A 21,252-nucleotide genomic window follows, 5' to 3' on the forward strand; every position below is an offset into this window, starting at 1 on the left:
GTTGAGTCGTCAGTCACAACAGATTCACGAATGGGAGATACACCCACAAGTTCTTCAACCCTTCTTCCAAAGGTGGGGGCATCCACAGATAGATCTGTTTGCCACCCACGAAAATGCAAAATGCCCAACCTTTGCCGCCAAGTTTCCACACCCACGGTCGGAGGGGAATACGATATGGATGAATCGGTCAGGCAGATTTGCGTACACTTTTCCGCCTCTCCCACTGATTCCACTAGTAGTAAGCAGGCTCAGACAACAGTCTCTCAAACTGATACTAGTGGCTCCCACATGGGCACGTCAGCCGTGGTTCACCACACTACTAGATCTCTCACTGGTTCCACATCAAAAATTACGGCTCATGCCATCCCTGTTAACACAGAACCATGGAGAAATAAGACACCCAGAACCAAGCCAACTGAATTTGGCGATCTGGCCCCTGAAGTCTTAGAGTTTGGTTACTTAAACCTACCACCAGACTGTATGAACATAATTAAAGAAGCTAGAAGACCCACTACCAAAGCATGTTATGCAGCTAAGTGGAAAAGATTTGCAATATATTGTAACAATAATCATATTGATCCATTGGATGTTTCCAGCCAAAATATTATTTGCTACCTTCTACACCTACAAAGGTCCAATCTAGCTTATTCTTCCATACGCCTGCATCTGGCAGCAATTGCAGCCTATTTACAGAATAGACAACATCTATCTCTCTTTAGAGTACCTGCAATCAAAGCATTTATGGAAGGATTAAAACGAATAATCCCACCTAGGTTACCACCTGCTCCAGTATGGAACCTAAACGTGGTCCTTAGAAGACTTATGGGACCCCCTTTCGAGCCTTTACACAAGTGTGAATTGCAATTCCTAACATGGAAAACTGCTTTCCTTGTTGCCATCACCTCTCTCAGAAGAGTTAGTGAAATACAAGCATTCACAGTACAAGAACCATTTTTTCAGATACATCCTAACAAAGTGGTTCTTAGGCCAAATCCTAAATTCCTGCCAAAAGTTATCACTCCTTTTCACCTTAACCAATCAGTAGAGCTACCAGTGTTTTTCCAAAAACCGGACTCTGTTGCAGAAAGGGCTTTACATACCTTAGATGTTAGAAGAGCTCTGTTATACTACACAGACAGGACTAAATCCTTCAGAAAGACAAAACAACTTTTTGTATCTTTCTCTCCCTCACACAAAGGCAATCCCATCTCTAAAGGAGGAATTGCCAGGTGGATTGTAAAGTGTATACAAATATGCTATCAAAAAGCTAAACGTACACTAACGTTTCCTCCTAGAGCGCACTCCACTCGCAAACTAGGAGCTTCTATGGCTTTCTTAGGAAATATACCACTAGAGGACATATGCAAGGCAGCAACATGGTTTACAATACATACCTTCCCTAAACACTATTGTGTTGATGTGCAAGCCAAGCAGCAAGCTGCGGTAGGCCAAGATGTCCTTAAAACACTATTTCAGTATTCTGCAACGGATACAAGCGACCACCGCTAGGGGAGACACTGCTGCACAATTGTTGCAAAAGTGTACGATCTGCAGCTCATATGCCTCGAACGGAATATGCTACTTACCAGTATGCATCTGTTCTTGGCATGTAGAGCTGCAGAGTCGTACACGCCCTCCCACCTCCCCGGGACTTGTATCCGTTCCAGTACTCATCTTACTCAGATGCACACGCATGGACATCCTTTCTCTTTACTTCTACTAACTCCATCATTTCCCATCATGGTGAAAAACAATCTGAGGATGGAGTCGATGACCATGCGCAGTATTGTCCAAAGGAGGAGTCACCTATCTCGTGACTACAAAGACTTCTTCCAAGAAGACAACAACCTGCAATCATCCGAGCCCAACACCAGGTGGTGATCTATTGCAAAAGTGTATGACTCTGCAGCTCTACATGCCAAGAACAGATGCATACTGGTAAGTAGCATATTCCTTCCTATGGGGTTTTATTTTAAGTTCCTACCTCCATTATTTTCCATAGGAGGATGTTACCGTACCAGTGGTTGGCCATGTGTGGTGATCGACTTACTACTGCCTCTTTTTTGGCAATAGTAATGTACTCCTAAAATTTTACTCAACACCCTTTTTCAGGGGCTTGAGGCATGCAAGTCTACACTTTTGAGTAACTTTACACTCAGATTTAGTGAAATACCAAAAGTAGTAGTTACTCAAAAGTAAGAGTAAATTACACGTGTTAATTACCCACAAGTGTAAGTTACCCGTGTAAATAGCCTCCTAAGGCTTTAAAATGCAAGTCATTAATGTCAATATCTAGTATTTTACAAACAGTATCTAGTGTGACTAATTAAGTCCTTCATTTGTATCTCGACATACCACACCACAGTGTGAATTTTCATCACTCACAAGAGATAGCTATACATTATCATCTATTGAACAATTTGTCTGTTATCTTCCATGTGTTGTTGACTAATAACATTTAACTATTTAAATAAAGTAGGGCCTGCTCATATTGTAATTGATGTTGCAGTTTTAAGGAATCTGTCTGCAATACCAGGAATTATTTGCGTTATGACAATACAACATTTGGTAGCCGTAAGGTAAATAGCTAGAAAGGTGAACGCTCAATTTACCCTTCACCTCCTCAACCAACCTGTTTGAATGCCCTGTTGCAAATGCACCAGTTTCAGCATTCTAATGTTGAACCTGTTGAAATAATGCTATCAGCCAAAGAAGCGTCCTCAATATGGTGCCATTTTGCTTGATTTTAAGTATTGAATGTTTCAGGTAAATATATGTATTTATTTGATATTTATATATTTACAAGGCATCTAGCTATCGGCAACACTATCTCCTCGGCATCATCAACTAATAATGAACAATCATGACTAACCAAAGGAATACTCAGAAGGAGTGAGTCCCAGCCTGAAAGACAACCTCCAGTCTCCTCCTTAACTTGACCAACACCCATTGATTTCATCTCCTTCCCAGGTGTATAAAGACATTGGGCTCAATCTATAGTAGGGGGGCGACTGCCTGCCATAGTTAAAGATCTCTTCTGGCCTGAGGGCCCTTAAGGAGTGCTGAGCGGCCTGGATGATTAATGTAACGGTTGAGCAAACTTTTTTCTTTTACAAAAACAATTTCCAAAGCTGGAGTTTGTTTTTTATAAAACAAAATACTAATAATCCTAACACACTTTACATTTTCCTCATTTTTCTTTTCCATTTAAGGTCTGCCAAGCTTTCCCTGGTGATCTCAAACAGAAAATAAGTACATCAGATAGGGCAGATGGATGGTCTGACATTCTTACCCAGACAACCTTAGGCCCCCCAGGCTGTTGGTGTAAGGTTTTCACTGGGGTGTGATGGTCTGCCCAACCTTTGTGGTGGAGTCCCCTGTCCTCCAAATTTTAAATCAGGCCCATTGACTCCAGGTAGAGCGGGGCAGCTCGCTGGATACATCTATATGGCAAGAAAACATGCAAAAGTTTGCTCTAAGTTTATTACTTCTTGTGGCTATCAGGCAGATGAAATGTGAATTAAGCACTTGTTATCAAGTATCAGATTTTTCTCTGACAAAACAAAAGATTGGAAGTCACTTGTGGAGTCAAACTCACTCAAGCTAAAGTGCATTAAATTATATTTTCAGATTGGGACATATTTAAAAACCTTTCTAGCGTCCAAGATAGCTAGCAATGACAGACTTGAAATCAGCACCCACAAATTGCAGAAACTCTCACCATCTCCTTAGTGGAGGTGCTTGAGCCATCAAATTTCACTTACATTTTGCAATGTTGAACAAACACTTTGTAAAGAGTGAAGTTTGAACCTCAAAAAATGTCTCATGTGTGTCAAAATTCTAGCTAAAAATATGCGGATTAAAGTTCCTGCTCCTACTTCGTTTTTGAGAGACACAGCTGTCCAGTCAAAAGTTTGTTTATGGGAGGATCTTTATGTGCAAAAACTGCTTTATTGGGATTTATTTTTGTCAAATATACATATTTGCTACTTTGACAACATCACAACAAATCTTGTAGATTTCACTCAGGCACTTTTCCAAGGCTTTCCTGCAACGTACTGCCCACACTGCGACTGTACTGATGCAGGTATATGTGGCATAGGGGTTTACGGCATGGTGCATCTCCCTTGATGTGTCAAGTTGTAAATCCGTCATAGCATGGTGCTTGCTTTACTCCGCCGCCGCGTCACAGAAGTGACTCCGCGGCAGCGCAAATGCTTTGCAAGTGCCTTGTAAATCTGTCCCTCAGTATGGTTGGGGCCACGGCTGTGTCCAAGCCTGACCCGTTTTAGCTTGTTTGTGGCAGATCCACCCACCTTTTAAAAATTATCTAACTGATTCTCACCAAAGATGGAGTCTACACATATCCCATGTCACCTATATGGGGAGGACTTGATTCTCCTACACTACATGCCATTATGCCTACAAAGGAAATTAGAAACTCTTGAAGCATAATGTAAAAATAATTTTCTAAAGATATATTTAGAAAAATCTAAGATCGTGATCTTTGGCCAAAGTGTAAGCAGCTTCAAATGGACACTGGATTCTATCCCGGTGGAAGTGATGAACTCATATAAATGTTTAGGACTGACGTTCACTAGGAACCTCAAATGGAATACCCACATGAAAAATGTAAAGACCAGAGTTCTGCTATAAATGAGTTGTTTCATACAATTCAATGAGATGTATGGGGAGCGCTCACTTGCCCCTCTTTATGAAAGTATAGTATGGGGCAGAGCTTCTTTGCCTAGATCCAACACTTATTTGGGAGCCAGTAGAGACTGCAGCTTTCAAATATTAGCTTAGCATTTCTATTGGAGCCATGGAGTAAAGTATAAGGTGGGAATTCAAACACATCTCATGGCATCTTATGGTCATCTTCCGCACCCTGAGGTTCCAGAACAAGTTCTATTATGATGAAGAACCAACCAAATTTTGAAAGCTATGCTGGGATGAAATTCTTATTAGCGAAAGAAAGTGGGCCAGGGCTATGCTCGATAGGGTAAATTAAGTTACTTTGATGGACTCAAGAAGAACTTGGGTACCTTTCCCCAACAAACAAGCGCTGAGGGAGCCACCCTTAAAGTGTCCCATAACCTTGAAGTGGCTTATCTGTTGGAGACACCTTCAGAAAGGTTCCCATTGAATACCTTAGGTCACGATGATGTTTTCCCGTATCTTACCCAGTTGCCTGAACCCAAGCTGTGTAGGGAAATTTTGAAGATGAAGCTGGGGTGCAATCTACATTTCTCAAGGCCTTAATGGCACATTGGTGTAAAAATGTTTTTTGTTTGTGTTTTTTTAAATGTGAATTTTTCTTTATGTCAGGTTTTCTATGGATTGTGCTTTCAACAAGTCTGCCCTCATGAAGTTTTTATGGCCTATGTTTTGAAAATATCAGATGCAATCCAAACTAATGCAGTTGCACTTTTGTCCAATATGTTTTTTTATATTGTTTTTGGCTCTCTGTATTAATAGAGAATGTTTTATTAGACAATTGATGAAAAAACATATTGATACTTACTATTACAGGGCAAACCACAATGCAGTAAGTTATTCAGCATCCAATCATTGTGCAGTTATGTTGTATTATAATATACCCTAGCTGAATCCACATTTGACTGTACCTTAAACACCTGAGAGATGCCCCTTTTCACCTGTAAGCTTAGACCTTAGACCTCACCCCCCATGTTTGGTAGCACTGCAGACCTAAACATCTCAGTGAAGAACCATCAATATAGTTGTTCTCACGGGCATTCCAATCAGCAGCATCCATACATCTCCTGCACACTGCACCTCCCAGAACATAAGGTGACGTTTGTGCTTCCAACATTCATACTTCATTTCCATGAAACTGAATTTTTTGCCTAAATCTTCAGCAGATAAATTCACATTGACAATATTATGTGCCTTAAAGTGATTACGAAGAAACCCAAAGTGACTTAGTGGTTGCTTGCCTTCGCCATCTCCTCTTCTATCACCGCCTGCATTTTTTTAGCTTTCTTCTCTTCTTTCTCCCGCATCTCCTTCTGGTGTTTGATTGCTTTCCTTTTCTTCTCAATCAGCTTGTTCACATCTATGCCAATCTGGAAGAGAGTATTTATTTATTTGAGTTTTATATAGCACTGGCTAGACCCAAGGGTATCAGAGAGTCTTATATGTTTTGAGAATAAATTTACAAAACGTACATGATGAAAGTAAAGTGGGCTTCACCAACAGTCTTATCAAAAAAATATAGGACTACAGAGCACTAAAGTAGAATCCCACAGTAAGGATACAGTAATATATGGCAATCAAGCAATTGGGTACTGAGGAAGTCCAACACCTGATCTGGGAGAAATTCTCATATCATGGAATTCCAGCATCCTAGTGTGTAATCAAGCAGCACAGTAGCAGAGTCCATCCTTCAGGGACCATAGCCCGATGGATTGCCAGAATTGAAGAGTACAAGCAATTCAACAGAAAAGGAGTGGAGCCGACTTGGGCAAAATGAAACAAGGTATACAACCAACACTGTTATGATGAAATGTCCTTCCACTTAAGAAGAAAATGTGTGTGGTCCAATTTCCAAAAAGGACTGTGAAAGTTTACAATATCTAATACAAGGTGTAGTTCCAATATCACAGATGAGGCTGGTTCATTTTGTTGTGAATGACTGAGTAATGCAGCCTTGTATAGAATCCCTCTACATAGCGCTTAGTTTGTCCTTCCCTGTAGGGTGCAGGCGTGGAGGCCCTTTGTAACAAAGATCAAAATCCTGAGGAGGAATCTCGAGTGGAAAGCTCCAAATTGGAATTAGAATGGTAGGTGCTTTGAATCATTTGCTTTGATAAACAAAATGGGACTGACCCAAAGTGGCTCATGAAAAATGTTACTGGTGAATGCCTTAATGTACAGAGAAAAACAGAGAAAAACACCCTTACAGAGAAGGGCTGAGCATCAAGGGTCCAATAACAGAAAAAGAAAGGGGACCAAAGATTTGTCATCCCATATTATAATAAGCTGGACTGTCCTGTGCACTTAGTGAACAACAACACATTATAGGAGAGGCAAGGGAGAAAAGACAGAGCAAAATTTAGTCACCGATCTGGGTTGAATCCATCATCATTCTTTAGCTCACTTCGCCACCACTGGCAATCACTCAGGGTAGCATTCCAAGCCATCATGTGTGGCCCACTCTGCCACTCCAGCAGAGGCCTGCCTCATGCAGAGCAGCCCCATATGGGAACAGTCCATTCCGAACTGCCAGGCTGCTCATGCCGTTGGCAGGCAGAGGTTAGGCAACAAATGCAGCCTACCCTGTGGAGGGCTTAGAATATGGCAGGCCAGCAACAGCTGGGTGATTGAAGGTTGTTACTCCACTGTCCCCGGCTATTAGCAACTGGCCCGTCACACTCTAAACAGTATGTGAATTGGGTAATTTGCTATTTTCATTATGGACTGGTCTGAGCTTAGAGAAAAATATAGCCTCATGTCCCAATCACCTGAGCTAGCATCCACATGTCCAGCTAATTACTGCACTCCCTGAAGAAATAACAATTCCCCTTCTCTGGACATCAATCTGCTTCCCGGAACCTCTTGACCTTCTGCTCCACCTCTTGCCCACCCTCTACAGTAGTTTGATTTCATTTTCACCTTAAGTCTCCTGGCTAATCTGCCCACACTTATTGTAAAATCCTAACAGCCAATCAATCAAGGTTTCATATAGTGCTGATAATCACCTGTTAGGGTATCCTTACTGCTTGAAGGTCAACAACTTGTTTCAAACTTATCTGCTTAGCCACAGCTTTCCATACCAGAGTATGAAGTCTTTCTAAGGGAGGATGGGGTCAAATATATCAGGAGTGTGAAAGGAGTGAGCCACATTCTGTGCATTATGACTTCACCACCCAAATGTGGTTTATCCCCTCCGCCAAAAGGAAAGTAGGCAAACCCTGCATGCATGTGGCACAACATTCCACATCCCAGTAAACCGCGGTGTAAAACTGAGGCTGCCTCCTTCTGTCGCTCAAGCACCAGGGCCTCTTTACCAGATAATAACATATGCCTATGTATGGTACCCTGCAACACTCACCTTGCTCTTAAGGGCCTCTGAATACATCTCTGCATTTGCAAAGTAGACTGTGGATGAAGAGTGGAAAATCATCAGCCCCGGGACCTGTCTGGTCTGTAAATAAACAAAGAAAAGTCATCAAGAAGGGACAAGAGCAACCTGAAACATTAACAATGGAGGTGGTGAGAGAATGCTCGGAAAATACGATTATGGGCATGATTCTGTCGCAACAATGACAGAGTTCCCTCTTTGTCAAACTGAAGTTCCGCTCATCTCATTTAGATGAGTATGTTAGCGATAGAGAGTACTCCGTCTCCGCTACTGACATACTCCTTCGTCTGGGTATTCGGTGGCAGAGAACAACTTTTTAAAACAGCTTTTGGGGGTACCTAAAGGAACCTCAAATTTAGTAGTTCATGAAGAAATAGGGCTACCATTTATTTGCGATACCCTGGTAATGCGTCCCTTGCTTTTCTGGCTTAACTGCTGGTTAAGCAAAGAATTAGTTCTAAACCACCAGCTATTGGAAGAAGCCTTGTGCCTGGATCACATGCTAAATATTCCATGGCTAAAATAAATAAAAGGTTACTTTGCGGAGCTGGGGCGTTCGGATCTTTTCTTAAGACCTGATTTTATCACCGCTGCGGATGTGGAGTTCGTAAAGACGTCTTTCATTTTACTTAAAAAATGTAATAGAGATGGCCTAGATTTGTGCAAACCTAGCGTCCGCAAGTTCTTGATGCTTAAAACCACGCCATCGACGGAGCCATACCTCCTGGGGCCCTTGTCGGCCCACGAGTGGTTTATTTTAACTAGGCTTCAAATGGATAATTTCCATCTTTTACTTGCAGTACCGAAGGGAATTCAAAGAGGCCAGGTGTTACCATCTTGTGGCTGCGACAGTGTGTCTCCTCAGGATCTGGTGCACTTTATGTTTTTTGTCGTCTTTATGATGCTCCCCGTAGGTTCTTTTTAAAGCCACTTTTAAAAAAGTTGAATTTTACCGAGGTCAGTCCTGCCCTTTGCTTCTTACAAATGTTAAGGCCAGAAAGTACTTTATTTGTGGTTGGTTATTTGAAATCCTCCTTGAAAATCAGAAACCGCATGGAGCATTAGCATACCCCCAATTTGTAGCTGTCACCCCAGTAGCTAGGATTGGTGTCGTTACAACGCAGGCTATTACAATGCCTGCTGTTACAACGCGGTTTTTACATCGCATACCACTACAACGCATAGTGCTTTTAAGCGCTGGATAGTGATTTATTTAATTTACTATTCCAACTCCAGTCCCCGTGGATAGTAGGGAAGGTGTTGGATAGTAAATTAAATATATTCCCTATCCTAGAGCGCCCCCCCAGCGCAATGCGTTGTAATGGTTTGCGTTGTAATGGTTGCGTTGTAATGGTAGTGCGTTGTAATAAATGCGTTGTAAGTGATGTTTCCCCAGTAGCTATCCCCCGAGAGCCTATAGGTCTGTTATATATGACTGTTTTTATTGTATGTATATCCCCTCACCTCTATAGGAATGTTTATTTATGCATTATGATTAGGAAATATGTTGTTGAGCTTCCATGAATTTTAATAATTTTATTGAATGTAATGTAACTTTTATGGTTTTATGATTTCTAAAACCGAATAAAGTATTTTGACTTACTCCTTCGACTGCCCGACAGAGTAACAGCCGTTGGAGGTTTGTCCATTTGTCCCCTCGCCCTATTTAGAGTGAACAGACAAATGGCCAGTTTTTACTGTCACACACCACCATCCAAAATGTAGCAGTAAGTGAAAGTAAAAACATTTTATTGACCCCCGCTGTGGAGAATAATCACTTTGGGACTTAAGGGCATATTATCTAAGAATTGCGATAAATATCGCAAATCATGTTTAGCACTCAAAATCCTATCGCCGTCTATCGCCGATTTGCATCGGCCTGTTAGCGGCATATTATCAATGCTCAGCTAACAGGCGATGTCCAAGCCGGCGATAGACGGTGATAGTGAACATTAGCGCGTGAAAACAAGCGATGTTTTGACGCTCTAATGTTCACCATGTGACTATGGGGAGTAGATTCAGCATTGCAATCCACCCCCCCATGCAAATTATGGGTAAGGCCCGAAAATAACAGGCGTTGGGAGACCTGCGATAAATGAGTTTATCGCAGGTTTCTGTTTCCCAAAGCCTGTCACGGGCCACCTTGCAAATAATGCGTTCCCACCTTCAACTAAATTTTACATGTACTTGGACGTGGGAACGCCCACTTTGCATGTCATTCGCGATGTTTATCGCTGACATGCGAAGTGGGGCGGTATGAGGCTTGAGGCAGGCGTTAGCATGTCCTTGTTGATAGGGCACTAGAAGTATTGCCGCTTTCTCAGCAACAATTCACCTTGATAATATGGCCCTTTGTTTTTTTTAATTAAAATATATTGACAGTGTGCTGTACAGCACAGTTGTGTTGATGGAGCCTTGTGGCACACTTTCAATGCACTGACAGGAACCGCTTTGAGGTTCCTGCCAATGAAACGGATGTTCGCTCAATCGGCGGACATCTTCAAATCCGGAATCTGGGCATTTCATCGCAATGATGGTGTAAAATCAGTTCTCTTAACTTTAAATCAACCCAAATGCCTTGATGTGTTTGTATATTGTGCTGCATGGCATTTCGGTGAATAGCAGTTCAACTGGTCTTTTAGGAGGCATGGCTTACCTTCTCAAACGTATCAACTTCTCTGTAGATACCCAAATCAGATACCTGCCCAAGCAGTGTGAAGTGGGATCTGGAAAAGAAATGGAACAGTGTTTAGTATACTTTCATTGACCTAGTTCCTTACATGGCCCAGCCCAAGATTTCTGGAAACCTCAGCATGCCTTAGAAATATCCAGACTAAAATATAGGCTGGCTGTATTTAAAAGAAATATTTTTCATTGCAGTTTTAAAATAAACAACCCTATATTGTCAAACAGATAAAGGCAGGTATGAGTGTCCGAAGGGGTTGGTTACCCACATATATACAAACATTCATTAAAAAAAACACAGAAAGGATGGATTGAGAACATTGGGTTAAGGCTGCGACTGCAGCAGCTCACAGTGTTGACCCATTAGAGAGGCATAAAGCTAGAGCTCAATCCCAGGCAGTAACTCGGCGGACCTTCACCACACCCATCTCTCATACATCTAGCAAAGAGACAAATACCACTCTCATATCCAGTTCTGCAACCTAGGTACTCTGTGGATATTATTAGAGTTTGACAGTGAAGGAGACCTCCCAAACACAGTTTCCCCACCTCATTTAGAGGTGGCCAAAACACCAGGCATCCTCAGCCGGGCTCTGCCACTGGTAGCCATTGACCAGTGGTCTGGTTTACCCAAAAAAAGAAACAATGCAAATGACCCCCATGTGTGGGGAGAAAGTTTGTCATTGGCATGTGGTTTTTCAGAAACAAATCCAGCTTTGGGTTTTATCTGAAGAAAAACACCAGGGCAAAAAACATGTTTAGTGTATCCACTGCATTGATGGGTGCACAGAAGGCAGGTGAGGATCTCATAAAATGGTAGATGATCTTTCACCCGGGATGGGAGACCATAGGCGCGGCTGACTTGGCTGGCTTTTGACTTCCTTTTTGTTAGGCTTGTTTACAGTTTAGCAGAGTGTATCAACTTCCATAAATGGTCTCTTCACCTGCCCCACCAAGGTTGTGGTTCATCCACATCATTTAGAGGTGGAGGAACAGCAGGGTTTTCACTAGAAGAGCCTCAGTTGACCCTGAAAGAGGAAACCCTTGGCTTGGCAGTCCTTCCACATCAACAATGCCATGTTACAAACGTCTATGGTGGAGATCTTGTAAAGTGCAGCATTCGCTGACGCTACATGTCGCTTGAGTCAGACAAGGGAAAATGACCAACAGTTGTCTACCAGGGGAAGAGGTGGGGTTTTAGAAATTTTCTGAACCGTAAAGAATTTGTCTCAGCACTCAAATGGCAGTGACCAATTATAGGAGGCTTGCTTAGTATATTGTGCACACTTATTTAAGTGGAGCACCTTGCACTAATCCAGGCAACTCTTATGATGAATTTAGTGGTCTTAGACAACCTTAGAAAGCTCTCTAAGTGGTAGCTGTGAAGAGTAGCTTTCAGTCTTAGTCCAGAAGGAGTGTGTAGCAGATAGTTTTACTAGTACTAATCATATAGTATAGGTTAATTGAAAAAGAACCACTCAGTGTAGTTATAAAACTATGTATTTATTATAAACACTAACACATTGCAATCTCTCCTCCCTGGAGAAATAATCACAATACACACAATACTTCAGTAATAGAACACGTAAGTAGCACAAATACACAGTGGTCACCAGGGGGAGACCAAACCAAATACATTAAGTGGAATGTGAACCACGACCAAACTTGAGACTGGATCCAGAAGACTAGGAGAGCCAGGGACCCAAGGAGCCACCCAATGTTAGAACCCAGGAACGCCAAGGGGGCCGTGTGCAGAGTGGGAACATGACAGCGTGCTCAATAAAAGTCAATGGGGATATCGCAGTTGCAGTGTTCAAGAAGTAGGACCCTTCCCAGAAGACATTACAGGGAGCATTGGGGGCTTTCAGGAGGAGCCCTACAATGCATGGAATCATACCTCCAACACTGTTTACGGTGTTGGGGTATGCTTCCAACATGTTTGATACCAAACATGCCAGGGTTTATTACAGCCAGTTTAGTGTTAGCCATTGTGTAATGACGCATGGCCACTCTATGTATCGCAATGGTTGCTGCACTTACAACGCCTGGAGAATGGACTCCGGAGATTGTAGGGGCACTCTTACACTTATAACCAAGCACCTTGCCTTCAATACTGAAAGGTCGGCCATAGGGGTGACTTATAGGTTTTAAGTATAGTGACCTCGGATATAAGAAACCTTATATCTGTCGTAAGTGGTGCCAGCACCAGCCTATATAGGTTGCAATGGCAGGCCTGAAGTCACAATTTGAGTGATCTCCCATGGGTGACCCCTGATGTACCTATGCCCTGGGTACCTTAGTACCATATACTAGAGACTTACAAGGGTACAGCAGTAGCCAATCCGGGGGGTTACCTAAGTAATTAACCATGGCCCAATTTAGGGAGGCTGGGGTCCTAGTTAGCAGGATCCCTGATAGACTAGTCAGACAACAGAATGACACCAGCAAAAAGTGGGGGTAACCATAAAAGCAGAACCTACACCAACATTCCATAGCTCATTCGCCGTCACTAAGAGAGCTCTGTTTCCCATCTCAACAGTGCTAGTTCTTGGAATAGACACTAGAAAATTGAGAGTCAGACCAGAGGGAGTGACATTGTTAATCAATGCTAAAGGTATTGTTGTGACAACTATTCCGGACTCTTCAGAGAGAGATGGTTTTATGCACAAATACTGCCGCCCAAAAGGCTATTCTTTGCTTAATTGGAAGCCAAGGTAGTTTACGCAGTACTCAAGTTATGTGCACTTTCATCCTTGAAAATCGGATCTGCATTTTGCACTTCCTGCAGTGGGTCACTTAGATAGGCAGGTGAGGTAAGATACATGGCATTACCACGATTGAGCCTCACCTGAATAAGTGCATTTTATAACGGGATGTGAACGTTTTCCTTCAGGAAAGGAAACATCATTTTAAAAGATTTTAATTGCCAATAGCATGTTTCTAGTGACATATGTTAACCCCTTGGCTGCGGGGCCGATTCCCCCGCTGTGCTGGGGGAAGGGGGGTGCACACAGTGCCCCGGTGCTCATGACAAGCTCAGCTCGTCATGAGCCACGTTTCTCGTGTGTGACCACGCCCGTTCCTTAGAACGCCGAGCACAGCAGGGGAATTAGCCCCGCACCTTAGCGTTCTAACGGTCATGACGAGCTCAGCTCGTCATGAGCACACGAGAACCGTGGCTCATGACGAGCTGAGCTCGTCATGAGCATGGGAGGGGTTAATTTGATCTTTGAGGGAAAGATTGAGTTAATGATAATACCTAAATTGTGCACTGTATTTTAAGTGGCGGGACACAGTCTCAGTCCAATCTAGAGACCGATCTAGCTTTATTATTAAGGTTGAAGAGAAACTATGTATTGTCAATATAAATATATAAATGGACATCCAAAATGTGGAGGGCACCTGTCAAAGGGCGCTTATAGATGTAAAAAAGAAGGGGTGATAAGATCTATCCTGTGGAATGCTGTATTTTAAGTATTTTGAGGTAGGACTGAAATGGTCGGAGGTCCACTTGCTGGCTCTGATTTTCTAGAAAAAAGATTTTAGCCAGTTCACGTGGGTGCGGCAGACATCAACCTCCATGAGTCCTGAGACCAAAATAGAATTATCAATATTGTTAAATCATTTGGGGAATTCAAGAATAACTAATACTCTGAATACTCTGTCACCAGCCAATCTTCTAATATCAAGAACAGAAACAGTAACCAGCTCAGTATTCCATCCTGGCCGAACGTCAGCTTGGTGATGATCTAAATTTAATCTTATTTTCTGCAAATAATCATGCAGCGGATCACAAACAATTTTCTCCAAGACCTTTCCTAGAAATGGGATAAAAGATCCGCACATCTTCAACCACCTATCTTTCCTCTTCAGCGCCCTCTTTTCACTCTTCCCCGAATGCACTTCCTTCGATCTCCCTCAGATCACCCCTTCCAAACATGCACTGCACTCACTCACGTGTAGGCAATTTATTTACTTTTGCCCTGTAAATATTTTGCCATCTGTGCACCCCCTTCACACACATTTTCACAAAATTGCAATTATAACAGGAATACATGAACAGTGTTCTGTGTGCTCTGCACAGAGGCTAACCCAGCTTTAGCGCCAGAGCTCTCAATCAAAGCCCCTCATAAACACCTGCACAACTCAAAGAAAGCACAGAAAAAAATACAGAAAAAAAACACAACATGATTAAATAGTTAACTCCTGAGGAAGGCAAGATTAAGTAAAACCTGAAATAAGAGAGGAAATAAATTGCTGACATGCTTTGCCTTAACGTTTTTAACACTCATTGTTCATAAATCAATACGTTTTTGGCATTAATATTGTTAAGGGCATGAAGATAGGACCAGTTTTCATGTCACAGCAGATAACTGTCTATTGTTAACAGATATCTCTTGCTTTGTGCTTGACTCGGATATTTGGATCAACTTCTCAAGGGAGCAAGAACCCTGGCCTGCTCGTTTTTAGATCAATTTCATGGGGGAACAAAAGCAGCCGCTCCACTTCTAACAGGGCCGGCGACGTGCAGCCAGGGCCTGGGGTTTCAGAGTGGGCGGGTTTAGCATAGCGAGGGGTACCAGCACGACATAGATAACAGAAGATTAGCATTCTAACACTTACCATTACAGAGAACAAGGTACCAAAACACACATGCTTGCACTCCTATGTGTGATGAATAGGAAAGGGTGGAATCTATGCCTGTGAATGACGGACGGCTGCTCTCACACAGGGATGGAGACTCCAGTGCCTGAAACCACGGCACTGAAAGCGTCACTGGCCTATAGTGGATACTGCCGTAGACTACAATTATGAAGGGCTTTAGAACAGTAAGCCCTGCGTCGTGCATCACAGTTCAGAAAATTGATTTACTGCCCGGCTTCCGTCTCCTGCTTCAGAGCGAGGCGGGGCAGAAGCCTGGGACAGACAGCCCAGACTTAAATACATCGATTTATTTAGAGATACATCATTAAATAAATAAATCTTTTTAATATTTGTACAGGAATGTGAAGGAAATATTTTCAGAGGGGCGCAGCCCAGGAGCCCTAACGGAGAATCTTCTCCAACAATGTGCATCACCTTTCAGAGGGGTTCAGGTGAACAAATGGATGTCAGCAAAAAAAGACAGTGCCACAATCTACATGGGAATGGATCAGGGCAGGGGCAGTCACTGTGGTGTTTTCTTCAGGAGTTAGAACATGTCTTCCTGAAGCACTGAGTCTGTAGCAAGCTGTCCGGGCTTTCTTGGGAATTCACATCATAAAGAAAAACTCTGTGTCTAGGGTGAAGCTAGAGTTTGTGTAGAGGTAGAGCACTAACACATCCAAGATCATGCTGTATAGCCACTCTCATGTGTATACTTGTCTGTCTCTGCTTGTCTTAGGAGGAAGCATGTTTTGTTTGGGCTTAGCTTTAGACATATATGGGACATCCAGTTGTATAAGAGGATGAAGCAGAATTGTAATATATGCCCTGCAGTTGGGACCCAGCAACTTGACGTTTTTTTGTGCCATTGGGCTTTTTTGTCCTGGTGTTGAAGGCATTACTTTTCAGAGCGTATCCGCTCTGTAACCTGTGTTACACCCCGGACAGACAGTATGGGTTCCAGAAGCGGTCCTCGGAACCTCTTAGAAGGGCTTAAGATTTGTCCCACTACTTCTAGACATTGACAGATTTCAGATACTAAAACAGCATTAGTAATAAACTAACATTAGTAACAAGCTCTCTAGGCATTAGTAAATATTTGAGGACAAGACAATCTTTCGGCAGTAGTTTTCATGCCCACAAGCAATTTTGAGGTCATTTATTCCTCGTTTCTCACCTACTGCAAACAAGAGGTCAGACAACATGGCTGGGAAAAACACATTAAGCACTGATCCAATTACCTCTACTGCAGAACCCTTTGCCTTTCTCCTGCCAAAATGACCTACCACGCTAGCTCCAGAGTTCACTCTACTTACAGCTGAGTGCGGAAAATGATGGTCAGCAGCTCAAACAGTATGGAGACGGCCAGGCCCATATCCATGTTTAGGAAGATGGTAGAGGCAAAGGTCACCAACCATATCAGCTGAAAGTCAAGGAGGAAGGAATGAGTTATGAAAACTAAACTGCAGTTAATGTAGCATATCTTTCCGTTCCCCAACACATACCTATGAAATTCATCGCTTGACAATCGTGCTCCAATCTTAGCTAGCCAAATTAGTCATTAACAAATTCTACAATAAACTTAAAGCATGTATGTTTTGTTAGGCGACTGTTCAGAAAGTATTGAGTCACAAATACTCTTTTTTCATATTAAATGTGAAGTATGAGAGACAGCACTTGAGCCTCATAGAAGGCATATAGAGAAGACATTTCTTCAGGCAATTTTTTGTTTAAATAATTGAGCTTCCACTCAAATTAGGTGGCACCGCAAGGTAGGACGAATTAGGTTGAGTTTGTAATAAATCAACAATCCATTTGTCAGCCTTAGGGTGGTCTTCTCCCAAATATGTTGCCTATTCCCCTCCTATTTTTGCTGAATTTCTTTTTGTTTGCCTTGGAACTCTGTGCACTTTTCCACAGCTAACCTGTAAGTGCTAAAGTGCCTTAGCTCACTCCCCAAAACATGGTAAATTGGCTTTCACCTGATTAGCATGTTTAATTTACTTAAAAGTCCCTAATAAAGTGGTATACTATATATCCTGGGCTGATAAATTAAATGCTACTAGTGGGCCTGCAGCAGTTATTCTGCTACCCTCGTAAGTAGACCCTTAAAATATTTCTCAGGGCTGCCTTTAAAGCCTGTGTGCAGTTTTAAACTTCCAATTCGACTTGGCAAACAAACACCTTGCCAGGCCTAAATCTCAATTTTTATTTCATACATGTCACCCCTACGATAAGACCTAGGCATCCCATGGGCCAGGGTGCATTGTATTTAAAAGGTCAGGTATTTACTTTAAAGTTGTGCATGTCCTGGTTGTGAAAACTCCCCAAATTCGTTTTTCACTAGTGTGAGGCCTACCTCTCCTATAGGATGACATTGGGTTACCTTATTACATTTAATAAGTGATCACATTTGTTTGTGGGCAGGTAGAAATTTCATGTTTGGTATCAAAGGAATTCTAATTTAAAATCCTCTTTAATAGTAAAGTCGGAATTTAGATCACAATTCTGAAAATGCCTTAATTTAGAGAGTTGTCATTTTCTTGTTCTAAACATTTTGTGACTACAGACTATTTCCTGGGTCACATGACTAGGTGCAGTTGACAGTCTATCTTTGTATATTCCTCCCAGACTGCCACACAATAGGGTGCTGGTAAGATGGGCCATCCAAGAATGATGTGGCAAGGGGCTGAGCCACTTGCACTTCAAAGACACTGCCTCAGCTCACACATAAACTTCACAGTAGCCCATTGCGACTGCAGACAGCCTGGGGCCAGGGCACCAGGTATTTAAATAGGACCCTAAGAACCTCTTTTCAGTTCACTTCTGGACCTGCTGAAGGACTCTCAGAGGACTGTCCTTCTGCCTGTGCCTGCTGTGTACTTCAGAGAACTACCCTGCAGCACCATGATAACAGCTCCACTGCCGGAAGCCTGTCTTATGGCCTCAGAGGTCTGCCTTCCTGCTTGAGATATGCTTCTTTGCTTGAAACCAAGATTTCCAGATTGACTTCAAGAGCTAGTTGGCTGACCTCCTGATCAGAGGCTCAGGGACAGGAAAGGATCCAACCATCGTGTACCCAGATCTAGACCCAGACTGAGTCCTTGCAGTCCAAGTGGTTCCCCTTTAGTCGTGGATCTTTGTTAGTGGTCTTAAAGGTGTAGAGAAACCCCAAATCCAAATCTTGGGACTTCAAAATGTGTGAGCCAAAAAGTGCTCTGAGAAAGAAAGGGAGACCAAGATGTTCCCTTTCACCAATTCTCTCAAAGTGCATTGCTGGTCAGCCTGACTGCACTGCAGTTCCCGCTACATTCTTCTCCGGAGCAGCAAATCCTATTCAGTAGCTCCTCGGAGAAGGGGTACCTGGCCTTGTTGAGCCCTCAACGACTACAGACAGGAGATTCATCCCACTAGAGATCTTTGACTTCCAAAAAGGACACTTAGGGGTCAATTAGTATGGCGGGCAGATCGCCACCACCCAAACGGTGGTGGCAATCCACCCGCCATAACACACCGCCTGCATGCCATTTACACCCTGCCATATTATAATGGTGGGGGTACCGCATCGAACGGGAAGACTGTCTGCCGCTTTTCTGCCGGTTGACGAGTCAACCGGGCGGAAAAGGGATATAATATGTCTTCAAGACACCACCATCCATATTATAATGCAGGCGGGGATTTGCCTTTCCTTGGCGGTGTTGCCGCCATAGAAAGCCATGCGGTGTCTGCATGTGGGGGCCCGCAACGGTGTTGGTGGGGTGAGGGGTGCACCGTACCCCCCTGCATTTGCATGCACAACGTTGCAGGCACCGCATGGTGCAGGTCACGTTGTGCATGCAAATGCACAACATGCCTGTTTAACATTGTGGCGGGTGCTGAATACAGCATCGCCCGCCACAATGTTAAATATACAGGATGCGACCGCCATGGTGGCGGTTTCACCCTGATAGGCACAGCGGGACCGCTGCAACTCTTGAGGTCAGTCCCATTGACTGTTACGGTGGCGGGCGGATATTATCAGCCCGCCATCGTAATAGACCCCTTAGTCTGAACTGGACACCGCTAGGTGCCTTGCCCAGCTGAAATTGACCTTTTAGACATTTTTCTTCAAAATTTCTGTGAAGTCCGAAGATAAACAGAGATAGACCCCATCCACTTTCGGTATTCAAACCGTGTTCCATCATGGTCGGCCATAACTTTTGACTTTGCCCCAGTCTTGCGCGACTAGATGTTCGCGGTTGTCGCTTTGATATTTTAGGTGCTGTTTTTCACTTAAATCTTATACAATTACAAAATTCATAGCTCTGGTTGCATTTTCATTGTTTTGTTGTCAAATAATTTATAAAAATGTACTATTTTTTTAAATTGGTGCGGGATTTTTTTTGTGATATGTTTTTACTTTATTACTTTTTACATGCTGAAAAATACTTATACATTGCCTCTAAGTTAAGTTTGACTGCTTTTGTGCCAAGTTACCAGAGGGTTAAGCACAGGTTAATTTAGTGCCTTTTTTTGTTTCACCCTGACAAGGATTGTGGCTGTTGGTTGAGAAGGACTCACACTCCCTCAAGCAACAACCCAATTTTTCACACCAATCAAATAATAAAATCTTACAACAATTAAAAGGGACCGCTTCAATGCTTGACAACACTATGTTGGAAAGTTTAAACACAACTCAATATTGAATTTGACGGATCGGTAGACACAGCATCTCCAGCAACATCAACGGGGTTTTTATCCGAAGACTTCATCATTAAGTTGTTAGTGCCTTGACTATGTAGGAGGCTCATTGATCAAAGGTTGTAAGAAATGTTCCATAAATGCTGATAATTGTTGCAGAAGTGACAAAACCCCACCAGCAGTGCCAGGATCCAGTGGAATATATAAGACAATTGTATCTTCTTGGGAGCCCTTTTCTGATCAGGACCATCAGATGGAACTGTGCCAAAAGCTGGTTCATCTTTTCAGTGATACAAACTGTGTCCAGGGCATGTTCCAGTTAGGCATATGTCATATATATTTAAAGTAGGCATACAAAGACAACCCTTCTGAAGAACATTGCAAAAATAAATTACTTGAAAATGAGAATTGCAGACGTTGACTCAGCTTTAGCAGTTTACCCTGAGACAATGAGGTGCAATAGTTATTGTGGATACTGGTGTAAATGAAAAATAAGTGAATTTTCAATTATTTGATCTACATTCATTCTTATTATTGGACAGTGATTCTTCTTCATAACATAAAAATGTAATTGATATGTTATTTAAACATGTAAAACTAAAAATTGATCACTTGAAAACAAAATAGTTTTTGCTCAAGTCAGCAGGGTCATGCTAATTTCAAAGATGTTAGCAGAAATATGCAATGTCCCTAGGACCCACTAGGCACTCCTTTTGTTGCTAGGATTTTTTTTCTTGCATTATCAAGCAGCTTTCTACATATTTAAAGGCACAAATGAGTTATTGAGTAAGCTATAAATAATTACTTTAGTGGAATTTGAGTTAATGCTATTCACAGTACATCTCAAAAGCTGCACATGCCAATTCCTCATCATCACCCTGAAAAACACATTTTGGATCATATTTGAGAGCCTTTGCTTTGCAGTTTGTCTCAAATTCCCATTGCAGTTAATACATGTCTTTCACACATATTTAAGTTCACTAAGTCATATTTCCTCCATCTACAGATAACAGTGATAGCTTCAAACATGATCCAACTTATTTGAATATCTTTATCTCTCAACCTGAAACAAATTTAATATTTAAGTATTCAAAAAGGAGTACATACTTGATATATCCTGCTAGAAATACATAGACAAT

The 21,252-nt window shown here is 42.4% G+C and overlaps 1 protein-coding gene across 2 annotated transcripts in view; it reads right to left on the reverse strand.

The window, feature by feature from the left end:
- The window catches only part of LOC147693063 (solute carrier family 26 member 6-like), a 240,761-nt gene that overhangs the window by 56,724 nt on the left and 162,785 nt on the right, over positions 1–21,252 (reverse strand). For both annotated transcript variants that reach the window (XM_086936875.1, XM_086936874.1), the window contains exons 13-16: positions 16,750–16,856; positions 10,761–10,830; positions 8,075–8,167; positions 5,958–6,086 (exon numbers count right to left, since the gene is read on the reverse strand). In XM_086936875.1, the coding sequence (XP_086793001.1) occupies positions 5,958–6,086; positions 8,075–8,167; positions 10,761–10,830; positions 16,750–16,856 (399 nt within the window). The remainder of the gene's footprint in view (positions 1–5,957; positions 6,087–8,074; positions 8,168–10,760; positions 10,831–16,749; positions 16,857–21,252) is intronic.

This window comes from Lissotriton vulgaris, chromosome 9 (assembly GCF_964263255.1).
Source record: "Lissotriton vulgaris chromosome 9, aLisVul1.2, whole genome shotgun sequence".
Classification (NCBI taxonomy): Eukaryota; Metazoa; Chordata; class Amphibia; order Caudata; family Salamandridae; genus Lissotriton; species Lissotriton vulgaris.